Consider the following 26,617-nt stretch of genomic DNA (forward strand, 5'->3'; position numbering starts at 1 on the left):
AGGGAAAAATTCTGAAAAGCCCTTTCATAAATGGTTTGATAATTCTTGAGGACCAGAGATAAGGCGTTCTGTCCTCTCTTCTAAATCGGGATATTGCTACCAAATGAACTCTTATGGATGAGTGTGAGAGTCCAGATTTTGCTAGTTGTAAAAGGTATGGTAAAATGTGTTCAGGATTTGAAGAAAACGGGTGCAAGTTGTTCTGCTGGCACAAATTACAAAAACGCTTCCATTTTAATTTATATGATCTATTTGTAGAATCTGCTCTTGCCTTAGCTAGAATTTCTCGACAATCAGACAGAATGTCTAGGTTTAAAAATTCATGGTGTTCAGGAGCCAAGCCGTCAAGTGTAGATGCTTCGGATTGGGATGCAAGATCTTGCCGTTGTTCATTGTTAGCAATGTATGACTGGGCATTAACAGTATGTGTGGGCTTTCTGATAGCAGGAGAAGCCCAGTGTACCAGAGCTGTCTGAGCCATTTGGGAGCTATGAGGATGATCCTGCATGGTTCTCTCTTGAGTTTGCGAAGTATTTGAGGGATTAGAGGAATTGGGGGGGAAAAGCATAAGCAAATATCTTCGACCATCTGATCGAAAATGCATCTCCCCACTATCCTTGTTGGTGATGCCAACTTGTGTAGTACTGGCATTTGCGGTTATTCCTGGTGGCGAAGCGGTCCAACTTCGGCGTGCCCTATTGGATGAATATGTTCTGTAATGTTTGATGGTTGAGTTCCCATTCGTGGCAAGTTGAAGACCATCTGCTCAGTGTGCCTGCCAGCACATTTGATGCTCCTGGTAAATGTTCCGCTCTCATATTTTGTTGTGTATTGCCTACTGCCAAATTTCTTGTGTTGATGCGACAGTGCTGGTGATCTCATTGCCCCCTGCTTAAGTAGTGCATGCACGTGGTGCTGTCCGTTCTGATGAGCACGGATGAGTTTGCAATTCTGGGAAGGAACGAACGGAGCACTAGAGCTATGGCTTTGCGTTCAAGATAGTTGATGTTCCTTTTCTAGTCAGGATTGTCCCTTTTTTCCGCTGATGGAAAGATCCTGTGAGTGAGCGCCTCAGACCTGTAGGGACGCATCTGTTGTTACGTAGTCCGTTACTGGGGACAGACATGTTAGACCTTCTGCCAAGTTCTTCCTCTGCGTCCACTGTTGTATGGAGGATCTCATTGCTACCGTTATTTGTATGATGTTTTAAAATGAGCCCTGAGATTGTTTCCACTGCCTGTCTAACGCTTTTTGCAGTGGTCTCATGCGAAGTCTGCAGTTCAGGATTCAAGGGAAGGAAGAAGACCGCATTCATAGGAATGATTTGTATGTTCGAACTGAAACAGACTCTCTTTTGATCAGATTGTGGGCCAATTGTTGCATTTGTGTCTGTCTGTCCAATAAGGCAGTTGCCGTGTCTGTATTGGTGCTGATAACTGCACCTAGGAAGGTTATTTCTGTCTTTGGAATGAGGGAAGACTTCTGAAGGTTTATAGTGAGACCCATCTTGTCGAACAATTTGTGACCTATTTTTGTGTGCTCTGTGTTTGATTGTTGTGATGGTGCCTTGATCAACCAATCGTCCAAGGATGGGAATACTTGAACTCCTTTTTGCCTTAAATGTGCTCCCACTGGGGCTAGCATCTTTGTAAATATTCAAGGGGCTGATTTTAAACCAAAGGGTAGCACCTTGAACTGAAAATGAGCGCCGGCTACCTGGAATCGTAAGTATTTTAGATGATTTGCATGAATGGGTATGTGGAAATATGCATCTTTGAGGTCGATAGATGTCATAAAGTCGCCGTGGTTTAGAAGGTGCAAAATGTCCTGTAATGTAACCATCCGAAAGGAGTGGTTTTTTTTTTAGATATTTGTTCAGTTTACGAAGGTCCAATATTGAACGCCAATCTCCTGTTTTTTTTTTTTTCCCCTGATCAGAAAGAAACAGGAATAAAACCCCATTCCCTTTTGAATTTACAGTACTCTTTCTATTGCTCCTTTTGTTATCATGTGGGAAATTTCTTTTAGTAGCTGTTTTAGATGTGGAGGGGGTGTACCCTTGGGTGGGTGATTTGGTAGTTTGTTGATAAATTCGAGAGTGTGCCCTCGAGTTATGGCATCTAGGACCCATTTGTCCGTTGTTATAGTAGCCCATTGGTGTAATAATTGGGAGATTCACCTCCTAATTTGTGTGGCAATTGGGAATGTGGGGTAGCCTGTGCTGGTGTTAGGTCATTGTTTCCTTGAAGAGTCTCGACCTCTGGTGGGTTGTTTCCCCCTAGTTGGCTGTTTGTGGGCTGCAGTAGGTGGTTGTCTATACTGCTGAGTGTATTGAGAATGGTACTGTCCTTAAAAAGGCTGATATTGGGCTGAACAAATCCCCCCCCCCCTTCCAGGTAACTGAAACCTTCTCATTGCATGCTCCATTATGCTATGAAAGCCACCAATATCATCTGGTGGACAGTCAACAGGAGGCAGCTGTGGTGGTGATGGTGGCTGTATGACATACTTGTCCCACTCTGAAGACGTGGAGGCTTGGTCTCTTATTTCTCTTTCTTCTTCTTGTTCATCCTGCGAGGTATGTTGGTCATCTCACGGTGGATCCACTAATGGCATTGTAGATAGCGGAATCTCTGAAAAAGATAGTGTGGTAGGGCGAGTAGGCGGCATTTGCAGAGTTGATCTCTCCGGTGTTTGAAGCTGCGATGGAGGTGCAGATTGTGCAGGTTCGGGAAAGCACTTACAGTAGTCCTTCAGCATTGCTTGCAGGTTAAATACCAAGTCCTGTGGCATCTGGATTGTTTGATTTTGTATATAATGTGGTAAGCAGGGCTGGTAGCTCTGTTGTACGTTCTCAGTCATTTAAATGTTGGAATGATAGTACTGGTCATCACCTTGTTCATCATCCTGGTACTTAACTTGCAACTCGGAGGGGCTGTATCCTACTCCAAAAGGTCCTTCATCCTCCGATTTGTCGTCTAATAGATGATGAGGTGGAAATGATGTGACTTTACTTGGTGAGGTGTACTCCGTACGTAATAGTTGGTCTGCAGGGGACAGGCCAGTAAAAGGCATCAAGGGTGTTGAAGGCAATTTGGTTGTTGTTGGTACCTTCGTCAATGGTGATGATAATAGTATAATCGACAATGGTTTCGTGACAATGAGGTTGTCAGCGGTAGAGTCGTCGACAGTTTCGTCGACGATGAGATTGTTGATGGTAGTGTCGTGACGGAGATGTCTTTTTGATAACCCTCGTCGACGGTGGTATCGTTGACGGCAAGGATAAAACTGTAGCTGTAGCGCTAGTCGCTGAGCTCGTTGATGATAGTGCCTTCATTTTCTTAGTCGACGAAGGCCTCGTCGGAATCTTGCAGGATACAGTGGTCGTTGACGACAATGGAGATGAGGACATTATCATAGGCGATGCCGCCGTTGTGAACGTCGATGTTATGGTAGTAGATGTCCTCGACTATATCGTCGACGAGACTGTCATCGATGGTGATGACTTTTTTTTTTACATTTTTGTTTTTTATTATCAGAACTCATTTTTGATGTAGAAGGAAGTGATTTGAACATTTTCTGGACAGACCTTTCTCTAAAAGCCGGTGTTGAAGGCTCAGAAGAGACTTTTGAGGAAGATTTCTTATGTGGCACCATCTCTTTTCCATGATTTTTTTTTTTTTTTTTTTTTTTTAAGTGCTTTTTTGTTGGGGTCTGAAGTCTCCACTCCCAAAGAACATTCTCTCTTGTGGGGTTTCTCAGTTTGAGAAGAGTCATCACTCTCTTCCTCAGAGAATGTTTGTGCCTTTGATTTACGTTTTTGTAACCACAAGAGGAGTCTTCCTTCTCTGTCTTTTAGGGTCTTTTCTGTGAGAAAGTTCTGCAGATTTTGCAGTCCACAATCTTATGCTCTGGATAGAGACAATAAATACACTCTCTGTGAGGGTCTTCTGAGTAAAGCCTTTTTTTGCCACAGGTGTTACATGGCTTAAAAAGGTCTTTTCTTGGACATCCTGATATAGTCAAGAGTGTCCTAGGCTGTCATAAAATAACATTTAAAGCTGACTTGAGAAGTATTCAGTTGAAGTTAGCTGTTCTGAAGAGAAAAAACTGAGCAGAGCTCAGGGAGACTCCTATCACCTCACGTGCGGTAGAAAATCTGAGGAACTGGAGCCTCTGTGATGAGGGTTCTAAAGGGTGCTGTTTCCTGATTGGTCAGTGCATAGCTTTGGTTCTTTTTTAACAAAGGATATGGATCGGCTGGTAAATTGAACTTTGCATTTCTTTTTAAAGCCTATTAGCATAATGTACACTACTTGTTATGGTACCGGGGACTCCCACCTCGACAAAGGTAATGATTCAAGCATGTGAATCTATGAAAGATTCAATAACAGAGGTCAGATTACAAGGGCTTGCATAAAGGGCATCAACATGCTATATGTCTCAAAAGTGATGAAGTTCCTGGTTATATATCTGCGTAAAGGCATGCACTTATAGTGGAAGACAATATAATACCTGTAATAGCTAAGCTAGACTGCGAGGTGGTCCAACCTTCAGCTATCATTGTGGGGTAAGGTACAAGTAGTGACAATAGTAACACCGCCTCTGTACAATTTTGTCCTAGGCATGCTACACATTTTCATAAGACGCTGTCTTCTGCTTCAGAAAAATTTAGAAATGAATACCTTTGTATGGGGACCGGGTAGGCCTTAAATTAAGATGACCAAACTTTATGTGACTGCTGAGGCTAGAGGAAGACTTCAGTTACCACATGGGATCTTACTGTTGGGCATACCTCCTGTTTCAACTATTATCTTCGTTAATCAATGTCCATGATTCACCCGCTTTGGGTTGCAATGAAAAGAGACATTCTAAATGGAATTACCTGACTTGAGGATGTCTAAATTTAAACCCACACTTACTGCTGAAGATAACCCCATAGTCAAGAACATGTTACTCTTTATGGAAATAGGTGCATACCTTGCTAAATATGAATGCCTGGCTTAACTTGTCAACACAAATACAAAACAATGCAGGCTTGATAATGGGCTGTTCAGAAGTGACCTTAAAGCTGTGTGAGGGGAGGTGAGGGCTTGCATACTATTGCCCAACTATTGTTGGTGGATACACTTCAACCCTTTGCAGACTTTAGCAGAGAGCATTACCTCGACCACTCGCAGTAATGGAAATATATACAATTTCCCCGCTGGCTTAGTGCTCGACTGGACAGACATCCCCTGTCTGTTTTGGTCTCCTCATTACGGTACTACCTGGAAAAATGGAGGGCATTTAGAGGGGCCCTGTCAGGCATAAAGTGGCTTCTGATAGACCATATGTACTCTTCACCAACCTTAGATTCCGCAAGAATTAACTGGCAGGCAACGGTGGGCCATAATTACTCCCCAGATGACTGGTCTGTGCTGATTTCCTCACATGAATCCCTTCTACAACAATTTGCAGCACTACTGTATGGTTCAATGTGAGAAGGTTACATCAATATAGTCCTACAGAACTGTATTTATTCTGTTCATGGTGGATGATGTCCTCTGAGGTTGGTACATGTACCATAGTGCGACTGGAGTAAGATACTATTTATCTTCTAATAATGTTGTCTGAAGCCTCCCCCAGTGCGTCAGATCTACGGAAAATGATGAGTATCATTTAGGCAGGCCAAAAGCTGCATATAGCCTGTAAAGTAGCATATGGGCCTCCAGAGGATGGAGGGCGTGGTTGCACAATACCCCCAGCAGCACAGTTCAGGCAAAGACGAGTCTGAAAAGCACTGTTGCTTTGTGGACTAATTGTGGCACAAATCCATTTCTGGAAAGTGCCATGGTTAGATAATAAACACAGGACTTGGGACAACAGGACTGTACTCTTCCCCCAGCGACAAAATGCCACATTGGCAGTTTGAGAAAGGGTGTCAAAAAGTAGAAGAGTTTATTAAAAGTCAATAACTGGGATTTAAGAATATAAGCAGCCTCTGTTATCCAGAAGGGCTCATCCCATTTGAACAACTTAAGTTAGAGTAGGCTGTGCCAGCAACAGAAAAATGCATCAGTTGCAGCCACTGGGTGAATAAGAGTACAGTGAAACCAGTTATATCAAGACCATTGACCACTTTTGAGATATGCCTTTTGACAAAAGGGAATGCTAAACCACTGCTGTCCAAAACCCAACAAACTCTTATCTGGTACATTACTCCAGCCAGGATACACATCTGGTACCCAGAGAAGTTAAAATGCTGAAGAGGGTACAGGAACGCAGGCCCGCTGCCCCACCTCTTTAGCACTGCCCCAGCTTTAGCAATAACTGGGAGAGTGTTCTTGGTGACTTTGAGTTTATATTCAGTACCCATATCCCTTGATTCACAAAATACATCATTGTAAGCCTTTCCAACAAGCAGCCCGCTCCCCTTGCCCTCCATGAAAGAGAAACAAATGACTACGCCCTCCTGTTTTCAGGGTTTGTTTTTGTGGATTTAAGTGGTGTGTTTTTCCTCCGTGTTTTCTAAACCTTTTGAAATCGATGTTTATTCAGCTGTCTAAGCCTCAAAATAGACAAACCTTTTTTTCCACTATTAACAAAACAATGCTGTATTTTGGACTGATTGTTATAAATCATATATTTAGTTTAAAGGAGAAGTAATGCAGGGTATGTAGTGTCTTCCCTTTGGACGTGTGTCTAGTTGATTTAGGTTTGACTGTGTTAAGCATAAAGCTACACCGACTTAACTTTCATGGGGTTTTCTCTGCTTGCCAATGGTATGCTGTCACTTCTGTATGTTTTCTAGGTCCGCCCGCCCTCATCCATGGATTCCAAAACTTCGACCATCTAAATCATTTTCTCTCATTTACTTAAATTATTCTCTCCCAGAGCACCAATCAGATCGAAACTTGCCTGAGACAGCAGAGCATGTCTTGGGGACATTTCATGTAGCCTTTCAAAGACCTGTGGTTAAGGTAAAGATGTCTTCAGATTGTGGCATTATTGTGAATTTGTCTTGTAATATAGGTAAATAGTGGACATCCCCAAAGTAAACTGATATAGCCTATGGTTCTGTGTGTGTTAAAACTGATATGAAGTTCCACAGGTTAAATGGCATGTAAGAGGATAAAGGGGGCAGGAGTGTCTGTTTGTGTAGTTTACTACAGCATATGTATTTTAAGGCCCAAGAGGGATTATGGAAAGGTAAATATACATACTAATCAACACAATGTTTCCACCATTTACCCACTCCCTATATCATCAAACAAGTTTAGAATATTCATTAGCCCCTCTACTTTCCTCGCCCATGTTTATCTCATTCAGAGTGTCTCTTAATTTCCTCCTTTACTCACCTCTTCTGCCTACCCAGTCCTCCACAGTCCTCCACCATCTTGGTCTCAACTCTCCTTCCTAGGCTGAGCAAAGGTTACAGTACGCTGAGCAAGAAGGGGCCGAACTCTGCTGCCACAAGTTCAAAGAGACTCCAGTCACCTTGTCTTGGAGACTGAATTCACTGCCTGACTCCTCTGGAAGCAGCACAGTTATAACTGACTTCCTGTCTTAAAAGCAGTGGGAGGAGCAGTGTTTAATAGCAGTGAGAGGAGAACCACTGGCCCTACTGCATACTGGGATATGGCATGGAGCAAGAGGAGTGTAGTACTGGAAATTCACATTACTGAGAATTTAAGAAAAGAGAACAGCTATACGGTTGGAATGTTGGGTGTGGATAATGTTGATCATTTGTCTGGATGCAGGAGTGAGGGGTTGACAGGCTACCAGATGGCTCCTTGCCATCAGGGTTACCATAGTTCTAGTCCGTTTTCCTCTTACAAATCATTATATGCAGGCATGCCATTTGTTGGTTCAGTTCAAATAAACCACATCTACCAGATTGCACTGGGTTGTTAACCCCTTCGCTGCCAAACAGCCAATTCTGTCTCCGTTTTCATCTAACTTTTTCCAGCTGTGGCAGATTTTCAAAAGCAGTGTACCGTTACGTCCGCTGGACCCTTGTGGTTGTGGAGATATAAAGGGCTTGTAGGTTCACCAAGAACCCGAGGTACCCAGAGCCAATATACGAGCTGCACCTTGCAATGGGCTTCCATTGTGTCCCGGGAATACAGCAGTTCCTTTAGTAAAATATAAAGATTGAAAAATAGGTATCAAGGAAACCTATGTATTTCTGAAATGGACACAAGATATGAAATTTAGAAGCAGTGGTTATTAGCACATCTCTGAATTTTTGGATAGCCATACTAGCATGTGAATTCAGAGGGCATTTACCAAAATGACATCTTTCTTACACACTACCTTACATTTGGAAGGTGCAAATGCAGAGAAAGACAATTGTTAATAGCACTTGTTCTGCTATTCTGTGTACCGCCAAGTCTCCCAATAAAAGTGGTACCTCACCTGTATGGGTAGATATACCGCCTGCGACAGAAAACAACCCAAATGCAACATGAACACATCACATTTTTCCACTGAAAACGGACTATTTTTTTTGCAATGTATCTAGCTGTGGATTTTGGGCCCTAACTGGGCCCTAACTCAGCCGGCAACTAGGGGAAGTTACCAAACCTGTACTTTAAAAAAAACTAGACATCTAAGGGAATCCAGGATGGGGTGATTTGTGTGGCTCTTACCACATTTTTCTACCCAGAATCCCTTGCAAACCTCAGTTTATATTAAAAAAAAAAAAATAATAATTCCTCACATTTCTGTGATGGAAAGTTCTGGAATTTAAGAGGTTACACAAATTTCCTACCGCTCAGTGTCTTCTCCCCCCCCCCCCACCCCCTCCCCGGTCTCCTGATAAAAATGATAGCTCACTTGTGTGGGTGGGCCAAGTACCTGCGACAGGTAAGGGCCAAAAGAGATTGAGGGGGGCACCAAAGAGTGTTCATAAGTGCAGTTTTTTTACTACGTTTTTAGGCTGACTCTGCTTTTTGGGCACCCACACAAGTGAGGTATAATTTTTTTATCAGGGGCCTGAGGGGTAGGAAATTTTATGGTGTTTTTCTGTTTCTGGAAGAACATGGCACAGAAATGCAAGGAAGATGTGTGATTTAGTAAAATTTTGAGATTTGCAGGGCATTGTGGGTAGGAACATCTGTTGGGCTCCACAAGAGGCATACCACCCTGTACTTCGCTAGGTATCTAGTTTTGAAGCATATCTAGAGTTGGTAGATTTCCCCTAGACAAACAGCTAGCACACTACCAAGTCTCCTACTTCTGTGATGTCCCAAACACTCAATTTGTGAAAAAAACTCCCTTCGGTTTTGTTACAAAGACCCCCTCACCCACCGAGGCCTGATTACTATATAACATTATAATTATACAGAAGGGATGAATATGTATATCAAAGTGTATATCCTCAGTGAAAAAATCAATTGATCACTGGAAACAATTATTGTCCTATTTATTCCAAATGTTTTTTAGTTTTTTGTCTCTCTTTGTTTCATCAAAAAAATAAAATTGACAACACTATACATATAACACAAACCAATATTCAAAACTTTAGGAAAAATAATTCTTTCAGCACTGAAATCTTTTCTTCAATAAGCTGCTGAACCTTTATGGGCAAACAGTCTTATAGCTTGAGGTAATGGTATTTGGTATCGTCTTTTTTAAGGTTCTTTGTTCCTAATACTCATACTAGATACCATCTCATTTAAATTGTTTCATTGTTCCAAAATTTCAATGACATTCTTCAAAAGTGTGGTCGACGCGTTTCGGCCTTTCAACTTCTGGCTTCCTCAGGACATCAAAACCAGTGCCTTATCTTTAGAGATGGAATTTCCTTTCGTAGAGTATTTATTCAAAGCAAGTACCATTACTTTGTGGACTTCCTTCTGTTTCAAAATAGTATCCAGTGTTCTTTTTGGAAACCGGCATCAAACGCATATCTAGCACTGCTTTTCTTGGACAGTGCTTGCTGGATTTTAAATAGCTTACATACTGCTCCGCGCGTCTAATTAAACACGGTGTCCTCGGAGCTGATACTTTCCGACTGTGAAGGGGCCCGGAGGGGTACGCTGCGTGGTAGGAAATTTGTGGTTTATTTCTGTTTCTGGAAGAATATGGCACAGAAATGCAAGGAAGATGTGTGATTTAGTCACATTTTGAGATTTGCAGGGCATTGTGAGTAGGAAAGTCTGTTGGGATCCACGAGAGGCATACCACCCTGTACTTCCCTGGGTGTCTAGTTTTGGAGCATATCTAGAGTTGGTAGATTTCCCCTAGACAAGAAGCTAGCACATTACCAAGTCTCTTACTTCTGTGATGTCCCAAACACTCAATTTGTGAAAAAACTCCCTTGGGTTTTGTTAAAAAGACCCCTCACCCACCAGCCTAATTGGTGGCATTCTTCATCATTGGGGTCCCACCCGAGACACCTAGCGTGTCCAGGTTGTGCTTCGCGGCCTGATTACAGCACAGTGGGTTTTCTTTGTGAGTTGAATTTCCAACTGAGAGGAGAAGTACAATAAATATGTCTTGTGACAATAATTACTGCACACCATATATTCATCAAGTACACACAGATACTGGTTAGATTTGGCACAACGGTGAGTGATGGTTCAATATATCAAACTTTACTAACGTGAGAATTCACAGAAATGAAATGCACTGTTAATAATTGAAACATCAGAAAACTGAACTAATGACTTACAGCTCTTGAGCTGTAAAGCAGCGTCAAGGCACCAACCGCTTTACAGTCCATTCACACACCTTTCATATTTGACACACACACACACGACCATTCATGTCGCCAGCAGCGGTCCCAGCACATCACAACACTCACATCAACAGACTGTGCCATTCAAGTGCGCATCACTTTCATACGCCCACATGCCTGACTCAGCAATCACACCCAGCTGAAGCAGTGTGGGGACTGGGGTTTGGCTAGCAGTGTGTGTATTGACCGGCAGCAAGTAACTAATCACACATTACTAGCCAAGTTCTACTCCACGCTCCCCTCCAGCCAAGCCCTACTCGACGATTACCGCCAGCCAAGTGCCACTCCACGCACATTTCTAGCTTAGCCCCACTCCACACGCACTGCAATCACATTTTTTAAACCAAAAAAACACAAATTGATTGTGAGTAAATACTAAACTACAAACCCAAAACTCTACCTAAATACATGACACTAATGCCAGCTGTGAAACTTAACAAAAAATATAAAACAATGTAGAACAGTATGTTCACTTTTTACACTCACAATCGCTTCCAAATATTCTTATCGGTGTGGTAGATTCAGAAACAAGTAGGCACACACCCCAGGTTTAGACTGACAGTCGGGCAGTACATATAACTCTCCTTCCGCAGACCTCTTTGAAAACAGACTCCACATCTCCTACTGGGAAAAGCATTTTTTGGGTGTGGGAGGAATGTGATCAGCAAAGTGGCAATCTTTCAATCTAGCCACATCCTCCACCACTCCAACCCTAGGAACACTTGCCTGTTCCACTACAACAAGGCTGCGTGTCACAGACTGATGAAACTGAACAAATGTGATCTTTGACTCTGGTAAACAATCCTTGAATACATCAAAAGCATTAAAGTTTGTGTAGGAAGTTGGCTCTGTATGCACTATTTCAAAGTGAGGAATAGTATGCACAGAGTCCAAGGGTTCCCCTTAGAGGTAAGATAGTGGCAAAAAGAGATAATACTAATGCTCTATTTTGTGGTAGTGTGGTCGAGCAGTAGGCTTATCCAAGGAGTAGTGTTAAGCATTTGTTGCACATACACATAGACAATAAATGAAGTACACACACTCAAAGACAAATCCAGCCAATAGGTTTTTATATAGAAAAATATCTTTTCTTAGTTTATTTTAAGAACCACAGGTTCAAATTCTACATGTAATATCTCATTCGAAAGGTATTGCAGGTAAGTACTTTAGGAACTTCAAATCATCAAAATTGCATGTATACTTTTCAAGTTATTCACAAATAGCTGTTTTAAAAGTGGACACTTAGTGCAATTTTCACAGTTCCTAGGGGAGGTAAGTATTTGTTAGGTTAACCAGGTAAGTAAGACACTTACAGGGCTTAGTTCTTGGTCCAAGGTAGCCCACCGTTGGGGGTTCAGAGCAACCCCAAAGTCACCACACCAGCAGCTCAGGGCCGGTCAGGTGCAGAGTTCAAAGTGGTGCCCAAAACACATAGGCTAGAATGGAGAGAAGGGGGTGCCCCGGTTCCGGTCTGCTTGCAGGTAAGTACCCGCGTCTTCGGAGGGCAGACCAGGGGGGTTTTGTAGGGCACCGGGGGGGACACAAGTCCACACAGAAATTTCACCCTCAGCAGCGCGGGGGCGGCCGGGTGCAGTGTAGAAACAAGCGTCGGGTTTGTAATGTTAGTCTATGAGAGATCTCGGGATCTCTTCAGCGCTGCAGGCAGGCAAGGGGGGGATTCCTCGGGGAAACCTCCACTTGGGCAAGGGAGAGGGACTCCTGGGGGTCACTTCTCCAGTGAAAGTCCGGTCCTTCAGGTCCTGGGGGCTGCGGGTGCAGGGTCTCTCCCAGGCGTCGGGACTTTAGGTTCAAAGAGTCGCGGTCAGGGGAAGCCTCGGGATTCCCTCTGCAGGCGGCGCTGTGGGGGCTCAGGGGGGACAGGTTTTGGTACTCACAGTATCAGAGTAGTCCTGGGGTCCCTCCTGAGGTGTTGGATCGCCACCAGCCGAGTCGGGGTCGCCGGGTGCAGTGTTGCAAGTCTCACGCTTCTTGCGGGGAGCTTGCAGGGTTCTTTAAAGTTGCTGGAAACAAAGTTGCAGCTTTTCTTGGAGCAGGTCCGCTGTCCTCGGGAGTTTCTTGTCTTTTCGAAGTAGGGGCAGTCCTCAGAGGATGTCGAGGTCGCTGGTCCCTTCGGAAGGCGTCGCTGGAGCAGGATCTTTGGAAGGCAGGAGACAGGCCGGTGAGTTTCTGGAGCCAAGGCAGTTGTCGTCTTCTGGTCTTCCGCTGCAGGGGTTTTCAGCTGGGCAGTCCTTCTTCTTGTAGTTGCAGGAATCTAATTTTCTAGGGTTCAGGGTAGCCCTTAAATACTAAATTTAAGGGCGTGTTTAGGTCTGGGGGGTTAGTAGCCAATGGCTACTAGCCCTGAGGGTGGGTACACCCTCTTTGTGCCTCCTCCCAAGGGGGGGGGGTCACAATCCTAACCCTATTGGGGGAATCCTCCATCTGCAAGATGGAGGATTTCTAAAAGTTAGAGTCACTTCAGCTCAGGACACCTTAGGGGCTGTCCTGACTGGTCAGTGACTCCTCCTTGTTTTTCTCATTATCTTCTCCGGCCTTGCCGCCAAAAGTGGGGCCTGGCCGGAGGGGGCGGGCAACTCCACTAGCTGGAGTGTCCTGCTGGGTTGGCACAAAGGAGGTGAGCCTTTGAGGCTCACCGCCAGGTGTGACAATTCCTGCCTGGGGGAGGTGTTAGCATCTCCACCCAGTGCAGGCTTTGTTACTGGCCTCAGAGTGACAAAGGCACTCTCCCCATGGGGCCAGCAACATGTCTCGGTTTGTGGCAGGCTGCTAAAACTAGTCAGCCTACACAGATAGTCGGTTAAGTTTCAGGGGGCACCTCTAAGGTGCCCTCTGTGGTGTATTTTACAATAAAATGTACACTGGCATCAGTGTGCATTTATTGTGCTGAGAAGTTTGATACCAAACTTCCCAGTTTTCAGTGTAGCCATTATGGTCCTGTGGAGTTCGTGTTTGACAGACTCCCAGACCATATACTCTTATGGCTACCCTGCACTTACAATGTCTAAGGTTTTGTTTAGACACTGTAGGGGTACCATGCTCATGCACTGGTACCCTCACCTATGGTATAGTGCACCCTGCCTTAGGGCTGTAAGGCCTGCTAGAGGGGTGGCTTACCTATACTGCATAGGCAGTGAGAGGCTGGCATGGCACCCTGAGGGGAGTGCCATGTCGACTTACTCGTTTTGTCCTCACTAGCACACACAAGCGGGCAAGCAGTGTGTCTGTGCTGAGTGAGAGGTCTCCAGGGTGGCATAAGACATGCTGTAGCCCTTAGAGACCTTCCTTGGCATCAGGGCCCTTGGTACTAGAAGTACCAGTTACAAGGGACTTATCTGGATGCCAGGGTCTGCCAATTGTGGATACAAAAGTACAGGTTAGGGAAAGAACACTGGTGCTGGGGCCTGGTTAGCAGGCCTCAGCACACTTTCAATTGTAAACATAGCATCAGCAAAGGCAAAAAGTCAGGGGGCAACCATGCCAAGGAGGCATTTCCTTACAGTTTGCTAAGTGGAATAAATGGATAACCAACTTCTTATACCAAATGTAAGCCTTACAGAGGTGTAAGGTTCCAACCTCTGATCTAGTCTTTCAACACCACCCATGTGCGTATTATAGTCTAAAATGCACACAGGTTTGTACACTTCAGCAACCTTACCCTAAACAGTTGCATGTGGAGTACTTTCATCATGGATGGTAGTCCGCATGTAGATGTTTCTCCTGCCTCCAAATTTCACAGCTAGTAGTTCATCACTATGCAAAGCACTGCACTGTCCCTCTCAAGTTTTTTAAACATGTTCTCTTGGGTAACCTTGGATTGTGCCACAAGCAACAGTGTCTGCTTTGAACAATTCTCTGAACAAATGCACATCAGTGTGGAAGTTATCTACATATAAATGGTGACCTTTGTTAAAAAAGTCCTCTACCAAGTTCCCATCCAATCTTCTCACTCAGAAAGTGGACAGACAACCAGACGGGTCAATACTGGAATCCCTACCAGTATACACCCTGAAATTATAGACATATCCAGTCCTACTTTAAGACAGCATATACATCTTAATTCCATAACGTGCCCTCTTGCTAGGAATGTACTGCCTAAAAAGAAAAGGCCCTTGAATAGGACCAAAGACTCATCAACAGCTATTTCATTCCCTGGAACATAGATCTCTGGAAAACCAATCTACAAGGTGATCAAGGACAGGCTGAATTTTAAAAAGAAGGTCACAATTGTGGTGATCTGGTGGCAACACCAAAGCATTATCCACAAAATGTAGCAGCAGAAGCAAACACCGATCACAACTCATGGTTGCAGGAAGTATAGCCATTGCTATCAAGGGACTAGTAGATCAATATGAAGACAGCAACAGCTTCCATATCAGTCACATCAAAAAAATTAAACCCAAAAACTTCATGTCATCCAGGTTTGTGAGAGTTCACTGGGTAGATCTAGAACAGGGCCTACGTCTGGCACTGTTGTCCCTCAAATACTGTTCAATATACAGATCTGTATGTTCAACAGTCTCATCCAAAAATACATCATCCATAAACAACTGAAAAAATGTTTATAGGCAAAAAGGTTTGAGTATGCGCTCTACAAACTTTGACAACAGTTAAAGGCAGGCGACACCGGCTGCACAATGTTTGGGACAACCCACAGTTGAGTTCTTCCAGTGGGAAGCCTTTCAGCCCTAGGTTGCAATCCAGATGCTCCTTACTGCATTATCAGCACTTCATCAGCGCTGAGAGTGGCTCCATCATCAGATGATTCCTCTTGGACAGAAAATTAACTGCCAGACTCTTCCCCTTCCTCCTCTCTGCCTCAGATACAGTGTGAGTCTCATGGCCATAGTCCGAGTAAGATTCAAAAAGTTTACCAGCATACTGCAGAGTGGTCATTTTGCGGCTAGCCATGATCCGTACTAATGAAAGTAACTTGACACATAATTAACCAGCAACCAACACTGTGTAAAATCCGTAATAAAGTGTGGCTTTATCACAAAGACCTATATACTCAAAAACATCACCACTCACTTGATAAAGACAGCTAGACTCACCAGCACCTACTCTGCAAAAACACAACAAGAACTAAAGATATCCCATGAAAAAGCAAACACAAAAGAAAATTACACAAAGGACAACACAATACACATTGAGCACAAACCCAAAGATGAATTCACACACAAGCAAACAGAAGCTAAATATGCTGCTATTATTACAGCATTTTCAAACAACGCATTCATGCAAAGCAATGATACTCATTTGGAGTAAACAGTACAAAACACTTTTTCCTACCAAACGCATGCAAGTGCAGATCAACCAGTGCCAAAACCGCCAGTAGGAGTGGCAGCAAAGGAAAACAAGCTTTATTCTAGAAAAAAAGGAGAAATAAAACATTAAGTTCACAAATGATGACAAGAAATAAGTTGCCAATATAGAACAATATGAAGTTTTCCCATCAGCATTCAAATGCCAGACACACACATTGTCATCCAAACGTCCGTCCACACTCCGCGCCAGTCCATGCACACCGCCAGCAAAGCGCTAGCCCATACACGCAGGCATCAGCCAAACTCCTGTTCTCTCTCACACTCTCTCTCTCCTACTTTGTGGTTTCCTGTCCCCCCCCTAACAAATAGCCAATTTGCCCCAAAAGGGGGCAGAATGGTCAAAATACATACCACATACAAGAAACCCGACAAGTAAATTAATAAAATCCCCGGTGTCTAGTGACTTACTTCTGGTCTCAGCCCCCACCCCATCTGCCCCTTTCCCCCCTGAGCCCCTACCCCTCCCCCAAATCACCCGGGGAAAGGAGGGCTAAAGAGCAGGAAAGATGTGTGTGCGCACAAAAGCGGGCGCGAATAAGGAATGTCCAGTGCAGGAATGGTGGGCTCTTTTCAATCTATTGGTCCTTTACCCCACGCCAGAACGCTTATAATGGTGGCTGCACTATCTCTTTTTAGGGAGAAGATGTGGGGTGGGGTAGGGCTAACATTAGCATAGTGAACCAAGAAGTATCTTTATTTAATTCATACAAAATAAGTCAAATAAATTGGCGGGCACCCCTAATAGGCTTGTCACTTTTCATAACATCACGTTTTCAGAGCCATCCAGAGGTGTCCTCTAACCAATATACCAGTGACTGTTCGTCAAGACTTTTTTTTTTTTTTTCTTCTTTTTTTGTCTCTTGAATCAGTCACTTAAGACTGATGATAATGCTCTTCCACAGGTACGATAGCCCAGTCTGGTTTGTTTGTGTACTGTCTTTGAATTAATTGTAATGGAGATTGACATAGGGCAAAAAAGCATCTAAACTCTCTGTTTAGGAGACCACAAATCAGAGATTTGCTGTGAAACTTGTCAAAATGGCAAACATTCTCCAACAGCTCTTCCCACTTTACTAGCATCTAAATACATTAGTATCTTCATTTTCTGGGTTACAGGTCCCATTTTGTAAATTAGTGTGCACAACTACATGAGCTATTGCATTACCTTCCTCCATCACTTTTTTCATATGGGCAGGTGATCTGTTCTGACGACGAACATACCTGAAATATAAAACTAGTACAGGTGGTCAGACATAACCGTATACCTGGGTATATAAGCCATAAATATGAGCAAAACAAAAATGGAGGCAAATTGTGGATACCTCTCCCTACGGTGCAGGAAAGCTGTCATGACGTCTGACAGCAGGTAAATGGCCTGATCAATTATGAAATGTAGAACTTTCCTCCAATTATTCATGCACGTTCCAGTTAAGGCGGAGGGCATCGCTTCAACCTTACTAAAGCACTTCTACCCCACAGAAATGTGAGTGAAAACAGCTTTGCTTACATCTTTTTGAAATTCATCATATTACTCAACTGCTTAACCTAAATGTTTGTTTGCGTTTCATATAAGTCAGTACTAGCTCTTTTCTGATTACTTTGCCTATACGCCTTTGGAGATATAAACCACTCCACAGTTTGTGCTTGTATAAATCCTAGTTTATCTTGATTGCGTGGTCCATCGTTTTGTATATACCTTTATTTAAGAGTGCTAAACCATTCAGTCTACACCACCACATTTATGCCTTCATACTTACAAAGTTATAGTCAAGGCAACATCTGACTTTTAAGGCCCTATTCCATTTCAATGTAACTGCAATACGATATTGGCCACATGTTGTTAAATAACAACTCTAGCTGATGTTGTCCGGTAGTTTGAGCAGCCACTCTCCTCCATGTATTAAGCTTAGGGACGCCCCTTGTGTTTCAAGGGTGCTGCATTAGAATACAAGTGTCAGGACATTTTTCACCCTGTAATCACACAAGTCCACTGTCCCAGGATCCCCTTGTCATGCAACTATATTTGTCACACCTGGGAACTAGTATAGCCAGTATGTGCTGGGGCCTTAGTTTTGGGCGCTGCAGATCATTCTCCCTTTCTGTCTCCCAGGGGATTGAATGTAGCACAGTTTTAGTTGGAGGTGCTTGGAGTTAAAATCATTTAGTCTTAGACCTTAACACTCACTTTGTTCTGAACTAGCCCAGCACTTATCCGTCTCCATGGTACTAATCTGTTTACCCTTTTCTGGTTAGTTGAGCTAAAAAATAAATTATTCAGAGAGACACATACATGCATGTGTGGTTTAAGGCTGCTGAAGGGCTTCATCCATTGGATTAGGCAGTGGAACCTGCTCTGTCCATTTGAAGAAAGACAAATTGTGAAAGAAGAAGTTACTATGGTAAGTAACAATGACTACTGTGAGTAATTTATTCTGTCTGTGATTTCATACTATAAGTAGTGCCTCTGTTGAACATTGTCATGAATGCGCTGCTTTTTCAGACAATTCTTAGCTATCTATTTTTCCTTAACAGCTAGAGTGGATGGCAGTTCAAGACCTGATACTATTAAGAAATCCTGAGAAGCATTACTGTTCTCTGAACATGAGACCAGCAAAGAAAGGTGGTAAACTACTATTGCAAATCCCGTGTCCGCTATCTTTTCCTTCAAAATCAGGATATACCACAATTCTATATTGATGGAAGACGTTGACGAGAAAAGATAACCGCTTTTCTCCTTCTTTTACTCCTTTAGTGCATGCCAACAGAATATTGTCAAATTTCCTCCTCCCCACCTTCAAAGCTTGCTAATTACAATATTCTAATGTTCAGCACTCCCTTTGCTGCCTTATTAAGATAAGAGAATCCTAATTTGGTATCTGGAAAAAAAAGGTCTCCGTAATCTCCCTTATCCAGCCCGCTCCCCCAAATATTCAAAGTCTGTCTTGTCAGGCTATTATGTTATACCCACTTAAATGGGTTGTTGTCTTCCTTTGAAACCTCCCACTTGTTCGGGGAATCGCTAGTCAAGGATCAGGTGTTATGTACCTTAAGTTCTGTCATATTTATGCTTCTTTTCTTTTGGCCAGTGTTTTCGATGGCCTTTTCACTTTTCTCTCCCTTTTTTTTTTTTTTTTTTTTTTTTTACACCCCTTCCATTGTCCCTGTCCTCACATGTCATCTCATCTTGAATCTTGTCTTTCGCATCCTTTTATACATGCTGGTTATACACTATCTTGTGGTATCTAAATTTCCTGTGCTTATTTCCTGCCTCAATCCCTTTCATTTATTTATTTGGTGTTTTTGGTGTGAATATGATCCTTTGATTAGCTGTAGGGCAGTGGTTCCCATCCTTTTGACTTCTGTGGACCCCAACTTGATCATTACTGGAACCCGGGGATGCCCACAGAATCCTTATTGGAGCCTGGACCCCTCTCTGCCCCCTGAGTCAATACTGGAAGTCGGGGGCATGGGCTTCATTATTGTCGATGATTTGTATTGGAAAACAATACACAGAACATACAGAACCAAGCATCCCATTAAACACACAAACAAATGATAACACATTTTATTTTAATTGCAAACAAAAAAAATATTTTTTTTAATTTTAATAGGAAGACTGGAGCTTTTCTAAAATCAATTGAAGTCACACATCGTCCATACTATATCCTGTTTTATGCACGTGCACTGCTCCCACAAATCAACCTGAGGATATTAATTTAATTTTTAGCTTTCAATTTCAAATTCCGTGACATTTACATTATGTTTTAAAAATGTCAGTCGTACGTTTCGCCACTTTATATACACTTTATTAATATGTTAATATTAGTGAATTTTCTAAGTAGTTGTTGACTCCCGGAGGAGGCTTCGAGGACCCCCAGGCGTCCCCTAAAATCAGGTTGGGAACCACTACTGTAGGGCGATACTTAAATAGCAGAGGTGAACACAGCTAAACAAGAACAAACGTAGCTCTGGGGTTATTAGTTCATGTCAATTTGTAATTATATTTGCCATGTGACACATAATTGTTGTTGATTGCATTCCTACTGATAAGACCCATTCCATGAATAATTGGACTTTATTAGTGGGCAGCTCTTTCAGCTAAAACTTTATTCAAACCTATAAACCATTGGTATCCACTTGGGCCTCAGATCTTTTTCCGAGGCCATGTAGGAAGTACCAGAGGTGCTTACCTAAGTGGGTGTGGAGCTTAGAGCAAATGAATGTGGTTTGAAAGGAAGCATGGGGATATTATGAGAGCTATGAAAATGGCTTTAGTAATGCTTCAAGTCTTCAGTTTAGAAATCTACATGCCCATGGCGATGTGGATAAGGTGGCTCCATCATTTCAGCTTGGCTGCTGGCCGTTTTATTGGCTGTGTTTTTTTTTTTTTTTTAAGGGGCAATCCAGATTTTCAGGAGACCTGTCTGAAAAGTGTTGCATAATCCATGCTAGGCAGCACAAACACCTGCAGACAAGTCATGCATGTCAGTTCTAGGTATCTCTGTCCACTCTAAAATTTCATATTTTGATACGCTTTCTCTGCTGCCATCCAATACTTTTTAAAAGGCCTAAGGTAACACACACCCACTACGTGGTCAGGCTTATTGTTTTAATCTGTCCCTTCATACCTCTCATTAATTTCTTCCTTATTTGGTGCATCACCTCAGTTTAAGTGCTGCATATTGGCCACCCACTAATGTATACAAGCTCTTACCTTCTCTTCTACCATACCCATGCCTGTCTTCTTTGCTTTTTTCCAATCCTTTGTGCTCATTCCCAGTTCAGTCTTCAGGGTCACTCTGACCCCCATCTGCCATCTTAGTCTTTCCTCTTTCACTTTGATCTGGTTTCCTTTTCCTTTTTTTTTTTTTTTTTTTTTTTTTTTTAATCTTTCGTTCTCTGGATGTGTTCCCTTTGTTTATTTTCCAGCCCAGTCTGAGGTTTCCATGTTGGTTTAAAAAAAATAAAAAAAATAAAAAGTTTCCTTTGGGCGGTACCTTCATCCTGGTAGAAATAAGTAGGAAATACTGCAGTTGTAGATTTGGCAACATTCTTTTTACTAATTCAACGAATAGGCATGTAGCCTGAAAATAATAATTGCGTAAATGCAGAAATGTACCCTCGCGTACCCTTGCTTCCTATCATTTTGTAGTATGACTTTTCATCAAATTCATGTAATAAAAATGCTGAAAATTGGAAAGAGAGCTGGAAGCCCAGAACTCCGTGTCCCCATTTTAGATCCTTGTCAAAGTCTTCAAGTAAATCGAAGAAGAAACACAAAATGTCCAAGTGGGAATCTGCCCCTTCCTGTCACTCTGACTCCAGAGAGGGTCCAAGGACATCAACGTGCCAAACAGTCTTGCTCCCGAACTCCTGCAGAAGCAATTCTACATCTGGTCTCACTGCAACCCGAATTCCTGAGTCTATCAGCATCCTGGCAGCAAATCAAGGCCTTTGAGGAGGCCATACCTGTGCATATTTTGCATGCTTCCAGTTCCATCTAACATGCCTTCGGACCCCAAGGATCAGCAGAGGCTTCCAGTCAGGGTCCTGCTGGCGAGTTAGCTCTCAGCTAGACCACACTGCCAACACAACAATCTTCTCAGCCATTTCATGGCCGAGGCCGTGGCTCCCAGAGACAATGTTCAGGGCATCAGAGCTCAGTCTCTCTCCTCTCCGATGATCACAACTGACAAACCATTATAGTGTGTCCCTTTCAACACCCACTCACCCTATAGGAGTCAGTGGCGAGACATCTGATCGGACTCATGGATTTGCCAAAGTGTTCAAAGGGCAACCTCCTCCTGTTTTTTTTTTCCTACCCTGCCGCACATTCTACCTTCATCAGTGTGGCTGACAGAGGAACACGTCCGTTTTGCATAGAAAGTGCAGGTTCTTTTGGCCAAAGAAGTCCTAGAGAGGGTTCCAACCTTTGAAGTAGGAATTGGGTGTTAATCCCTCTACTTCCTTATACCAAAGAAAGTGGAGGCCTTAGTCCTATTTTAAAGCTCCACCCTCTCAACTACTTCTGTGGCAGGGCAAATTCAAGATGCTCATGCTGACTCCGGTCTTGTCTACCCTGGGTCTTGGAGACTAAATTAAACATTGCCGTGAACTTGCAGGTACATGTTTCCATCTTCCTTTTTCCATATTCCATTGTGCAGGCCCGCAGGTTTAATCTGCAGTTCACAGCTGGCTAGAAGCATTTTCAGGTGCTACCTTTTGTCCTTAGCAGTGCCCCTTTGGTGTTTTATGAAAGTGATGCCAGTGGTCATGGCATACCTTTTGAAAGTTTGGTCCTTCAGTCTTCCCCCTACCTTGAGGAGTGGCTGTTAAGGGCAGGCTCGCCCTAGGCAGTTGTAGACCACCTCCTAAAGATGACCAACCTCCTAGCATTGTGAGGTTTGCTATCTGAATTCCAAATTCACCCCTGACTCCTTTACACATGCATTTGTTCCTCATAGCCATCCTGGAGGCAGTGCAGCCCCTTCCATCCCCCAGAAGCGAAACGTCCAGGACTTTCTGGTTATGATCTCAATGTTTCAGCCTCTGTCCTGAATCTTAGTGAAGATGGCATTAAGGCTGCTAAGTCTATTGGCTTTGTATATCCTGCTAGTAAACCACGCCAAATAGCACATGTGGGTTTTTGTGTGGGACCTGAAGTACCAGTGGGCACAGCACCAAGGGAACCGGGGGATTCCGTCCAGGTCTCATAGGATCCACAGTGGTGAATGCTAGACATGATTGGGCCAGTGGCAGACTCCTCTCCTTATCCCACCCAGAGCTGACAGTGGTGAGGGATGCTTCACTACTGGGATGGGGGGGCCATCTGGAAGAGGTTGTAATCAAAGGCCTCTGATCTATGACTCACTGTTGTCTCCATTTGTTGGAGTTGCAGGCAATCTGCTTGGCATTGAAGGCCTTATGATCATTCATCAAGGGGAAGCTGCCACAGGTACTTTGTGATGCCACAGTAGGACTTGATTTTAGTTCTCATATTTCTAATGCATCACATTTGAGCAGTTGTGTGCTACATCTCTTGACCCTGAAAATGATTTTTCTGGTTATGGTAACGTTGACTTGTTGAGAAGCACTAGGCACTTTTGGTTAATCTGCCTTATACTACATTTTTTCCAGACACACTGGTGTACAAATTGTGATAAGCATTTCAGCCAAAAGTGGTAATACCTTTTCATGTCAGGAAGGATATCACCCTTCTGACTTTGTTTGCCCCCCTACTGGATTTGACTGCAGATTCCTTACCACGCTTCCATCTACCAGTTCTGTGAAGCAGGCTTTTTTCCATCTATTAAGGTCCAAATTGAGGAACTGCACACTGGTTAGGCCAGTTTGCAGATGGACTCTGCTTCTGAGGCTGCTGAAACCCATTTGAACACAACTGATTTAATTGCGTCTGAGTAGCGCTTGTAGCTTTTGAGTTTCTGCATCCAGTCAGATGCCTGGGCGAATATTCACAAGGTGATGAATCTGCGGTTAGAGTAACCAGCAGAAAGAGTGCTATTTACTGAAGGTAAGTAACTTGTTCTTCAAGAAGCAAGTTGTCATAGCTCTTTGAAGGAGGTATTAAAGTTTTTTTTGCTTAACGTCGAATATGCTTTATTTAATAAAGTAACTGGAAAGCTTGTTTGCATCTATCTCAGTAAGAAATCCTCACTCCTTGGCCTTTTAGAGGTCCTTTCCTTTTTAGACTTCCTGAACCTTCACCAGCTTTACATTTTTCCTATAGGATCTCCCCTCTGCTTTCCCTGATGAAGGGCCGATGGTTCTGTCTTTATGTATGCTAAAATATTTTTCGATTACATGTAGTCATCTGTCTCAGGCATTCTCACCAAGATTTTACTCCTTTCCTATCTGAGTTTTCAGCAAGTCACCCCTTCCATTTCCTTGTCCCTGGTAATAGTCCCTGCATCTTTTTTTTTTATTTCAACGTGTACTTGTGCACCTGTGCTCAGTACCTTTATCCATTCTTTTGGCACACCGTGTGTGGTTTGCAATTATTGGAATATCCATTAGAAATCTTTTTCAGTTTCAAGGGTCTTCTGCAGTGACTACACTCCAAGCCAAAGTTTGTTTGACTGTAGTTCTGTTCTCTACCTAGTGGTCTCACTTCCAAAGTGGCTCAGTCATCTTTTTGGAGGGCTCTTGATTCCCCCAGAATCAGTAAGCCTTGCTAACAGCCTATTGAGGAATGCCCCATCTCCAACAGACTCTTACCAGAATCACTTAGGTGTTAATTGAGCCTTATTTCTGAACACCCCCCTCCCCAAGTAGCTGCACATCTTCGACAATGTTATTACTTATTCTCTCTATTTTTTGCGGTATTTTGGGCCTTTTTTGTCTGGGATCACAATCACTGATATGGTGGTTTGGACACAGCCGAATTTTATCATGCTTGGCATTTGAGGTTGTGCTTTAATGTAGTCATTATAGTAAGAATGGGGTCACATGCTAGGGTTTTCCTGACCGCGGAGACGACTGTGGCTCTACTATTGAGGAAAAACTGATTCCCTGATTCTTTAAATGAGTTGAGGAGCTGAGTGAGTGGCAGACAGGGCATCCACCATTAGTTTATCAAGTGTCCCATTTCTGCCGCCCTCTGAGTGATCCCCAGAGTCTGAATAATGCATTTTAATAGGACTAGTACTTAAACCACTGGTTTCCCAGAGAGCGTCCCCGCTCTGATATTCAGAAAATACCCACAAATTCTAAAGCTCTGACTGCTAGGCAGATGAACTGTAGATTTCCTTATCCAGAAAGCCCGCTTAGTGCTAAATGATAGCCTGGAGTGCTTTTAATATTTTTTTTTTATAAGTCCTACCTGTAGAATAAATGTGGTAAAGTGACACAAATTAAGTTATTAGAAAGTGTCTGCAGAGTACTATTGGTTGCTGCCTACTGTGAAACGACCATAGAAAGACCTCTTAGTTAAAAAATAGAGTTTACAATGACCATTTCATGCATCTAGCAGCATCTGCAACCGGATTTATGTGTCAACATAGGATATTAAGGACTAGTGAGTTGCAGGCAAGTAAATAGTATAGTATGGTATTTGTGACTTGTATGAAGACAGTTTCTCCTCTGCACTAGTTTAACATGTTCTTATATTTGTTTTAGGAGAAGGAAGCCAGCATCCATTTGGAGCAATGAACATTCCTCAAACGCCATCTGTTGCCCAAATCGGAATTTCTGTTGAATTATTGGAGCAGTTAGCACAACAGACTCCTGTTGCCAGTGCAGCTGTATCAACAGTTGATTCATACACCCAGGTATTTATAGAGTTTAATGGTGGATGAGAGCTCCCAAGTTATTCTGGCCTCTCCCAGCAGGCTCATGACATTTAAATCTTATATGATATCCTGCTTAACACTTGCTTAATTGGTTGAATTCACTTGTGTCTTATCCATCACTAATGCTATGAGGTTGGTCTTTATATTCAGTAACATTTTTGGGGAAGATTCATCACGTGACCAGGCTTTTGGAGTACTCCTTTTCACAACACTTACATGTCCTCCTTACAAGTTTCAGTGGCAGTCCATTTACGTATTACCCTTCTGAAGATAAGGGCCCCGTAGCTTGACAAACTCCAGATGGTAATTTCTGGTTTGTACAAAGGTACACAACCTCTGATGTTTCTGCTATTACTATAGTGCATTTCCCTCAGGCCATATAATATTTTTCCATCACTGAGGTCTGACAAGCCCACATCGACTCCGGTTTGTTTCCTTCAATATCCTTGAAGACCTCTCTCCCAGTTCCCTGACAGCTATATGAGCCCAAAGAAGGTGACTTTGCAGTTGACTACCCAAAGCAAAGCTGCAGTTGTCTATACTGAGCTTCCATTTTTTAAGCCACCTATTTTCTCCAACGTCAATAAATGAAGTAGTGCACACATAGCAGTTTAATCACTTTGCTTGTAATTAACTTTCTTTGGGGTATTTTGTAAATATCTGAATTGTATGGTGATTAGTTTACCTTGCATTTCAACACTTCTGCTTTGCTCCCCTTGAAAGTATGCCTATATGGCTCTTCTTTTCACCCTGTCTTTCCCTTTGAATGAACTTCTTTCATCAGCAGTGTCTGCCCTCAGTGCACAAAACTTCTTCCAGTCCCAAGTCTAGTTAACTTTTTAAATCTTCATGGACTGATAGACAAGGTTTGTTTTACTGCTAGGTATGTCATGCTTTCATAATGTTTCCATTATTTGTTTCCCTTGCCCCGTACGTGTACCTGAGTCGCATGACTACCCTTTAAACTGATGACCTATAGGCAACACCATTAGTTTTTGGAATAATGAAGAAGGCTACCAAAGTGGGCCATAGACTTCACTACCTTTTTAGGCTCACCACTCTCCAACTGTACCCAATGCAGTTTGCCACCCTCTACTCCACGGCCCGTTTCAGTACTACAAGTGGGGAGAATTCATTTTGCGGGAAATTGCACTTAGAAGGCCCTCTGGACCTCTACATACGGAAGGCTTGTATATATGTGTTTATCTGACGAAAATGAGCAAGAAGATTGTAGCCCA

At 43.0% G+C, this 26,617-nt stretch overlaps 1 protein-coding gene across 2 annotated transcripts in view; it reads left to right on the forward strand.

Moving 5' to 3' along the window:
- Positions 1 to 26,617, forward strand: part of HIKESHI (heat shock protein nuclear import factor hikeshi) — a 174,191-nt gene that overhangs the window by 37,509 nt on the left and 110,065 nt on the right. For both annotated transcript variants that reach the window (XM_069203988.1, XM_069203989.1), the window contains one exon: positions 25,207 to 25,358. In XM_069203988.1, coding sequence (XP_069060089.1) covers positions 25,207 to 25,358 — 152 coding nt within the window. The remainder of the gene's footprint in view (positions 1 to 25,206; positions 25,359 to 26,617) is intronic.

The sequence above is a fragment of the Pleurodeles waltl genome, chromosome 8, assembly GCF_031143425.1.
Source record: "Pleurodeles waltl isolate 20211129_DDA chromosome 8, aPleWal1.hap1.20221129, whole genome shotgun sequence".
Classification (NCBI taxonomy): Eukaryota; Metazoa; Chordata; class Amphibia; order Caudata; family Salamandridae; genus Pleurodeles; species Pleurodeles waltl.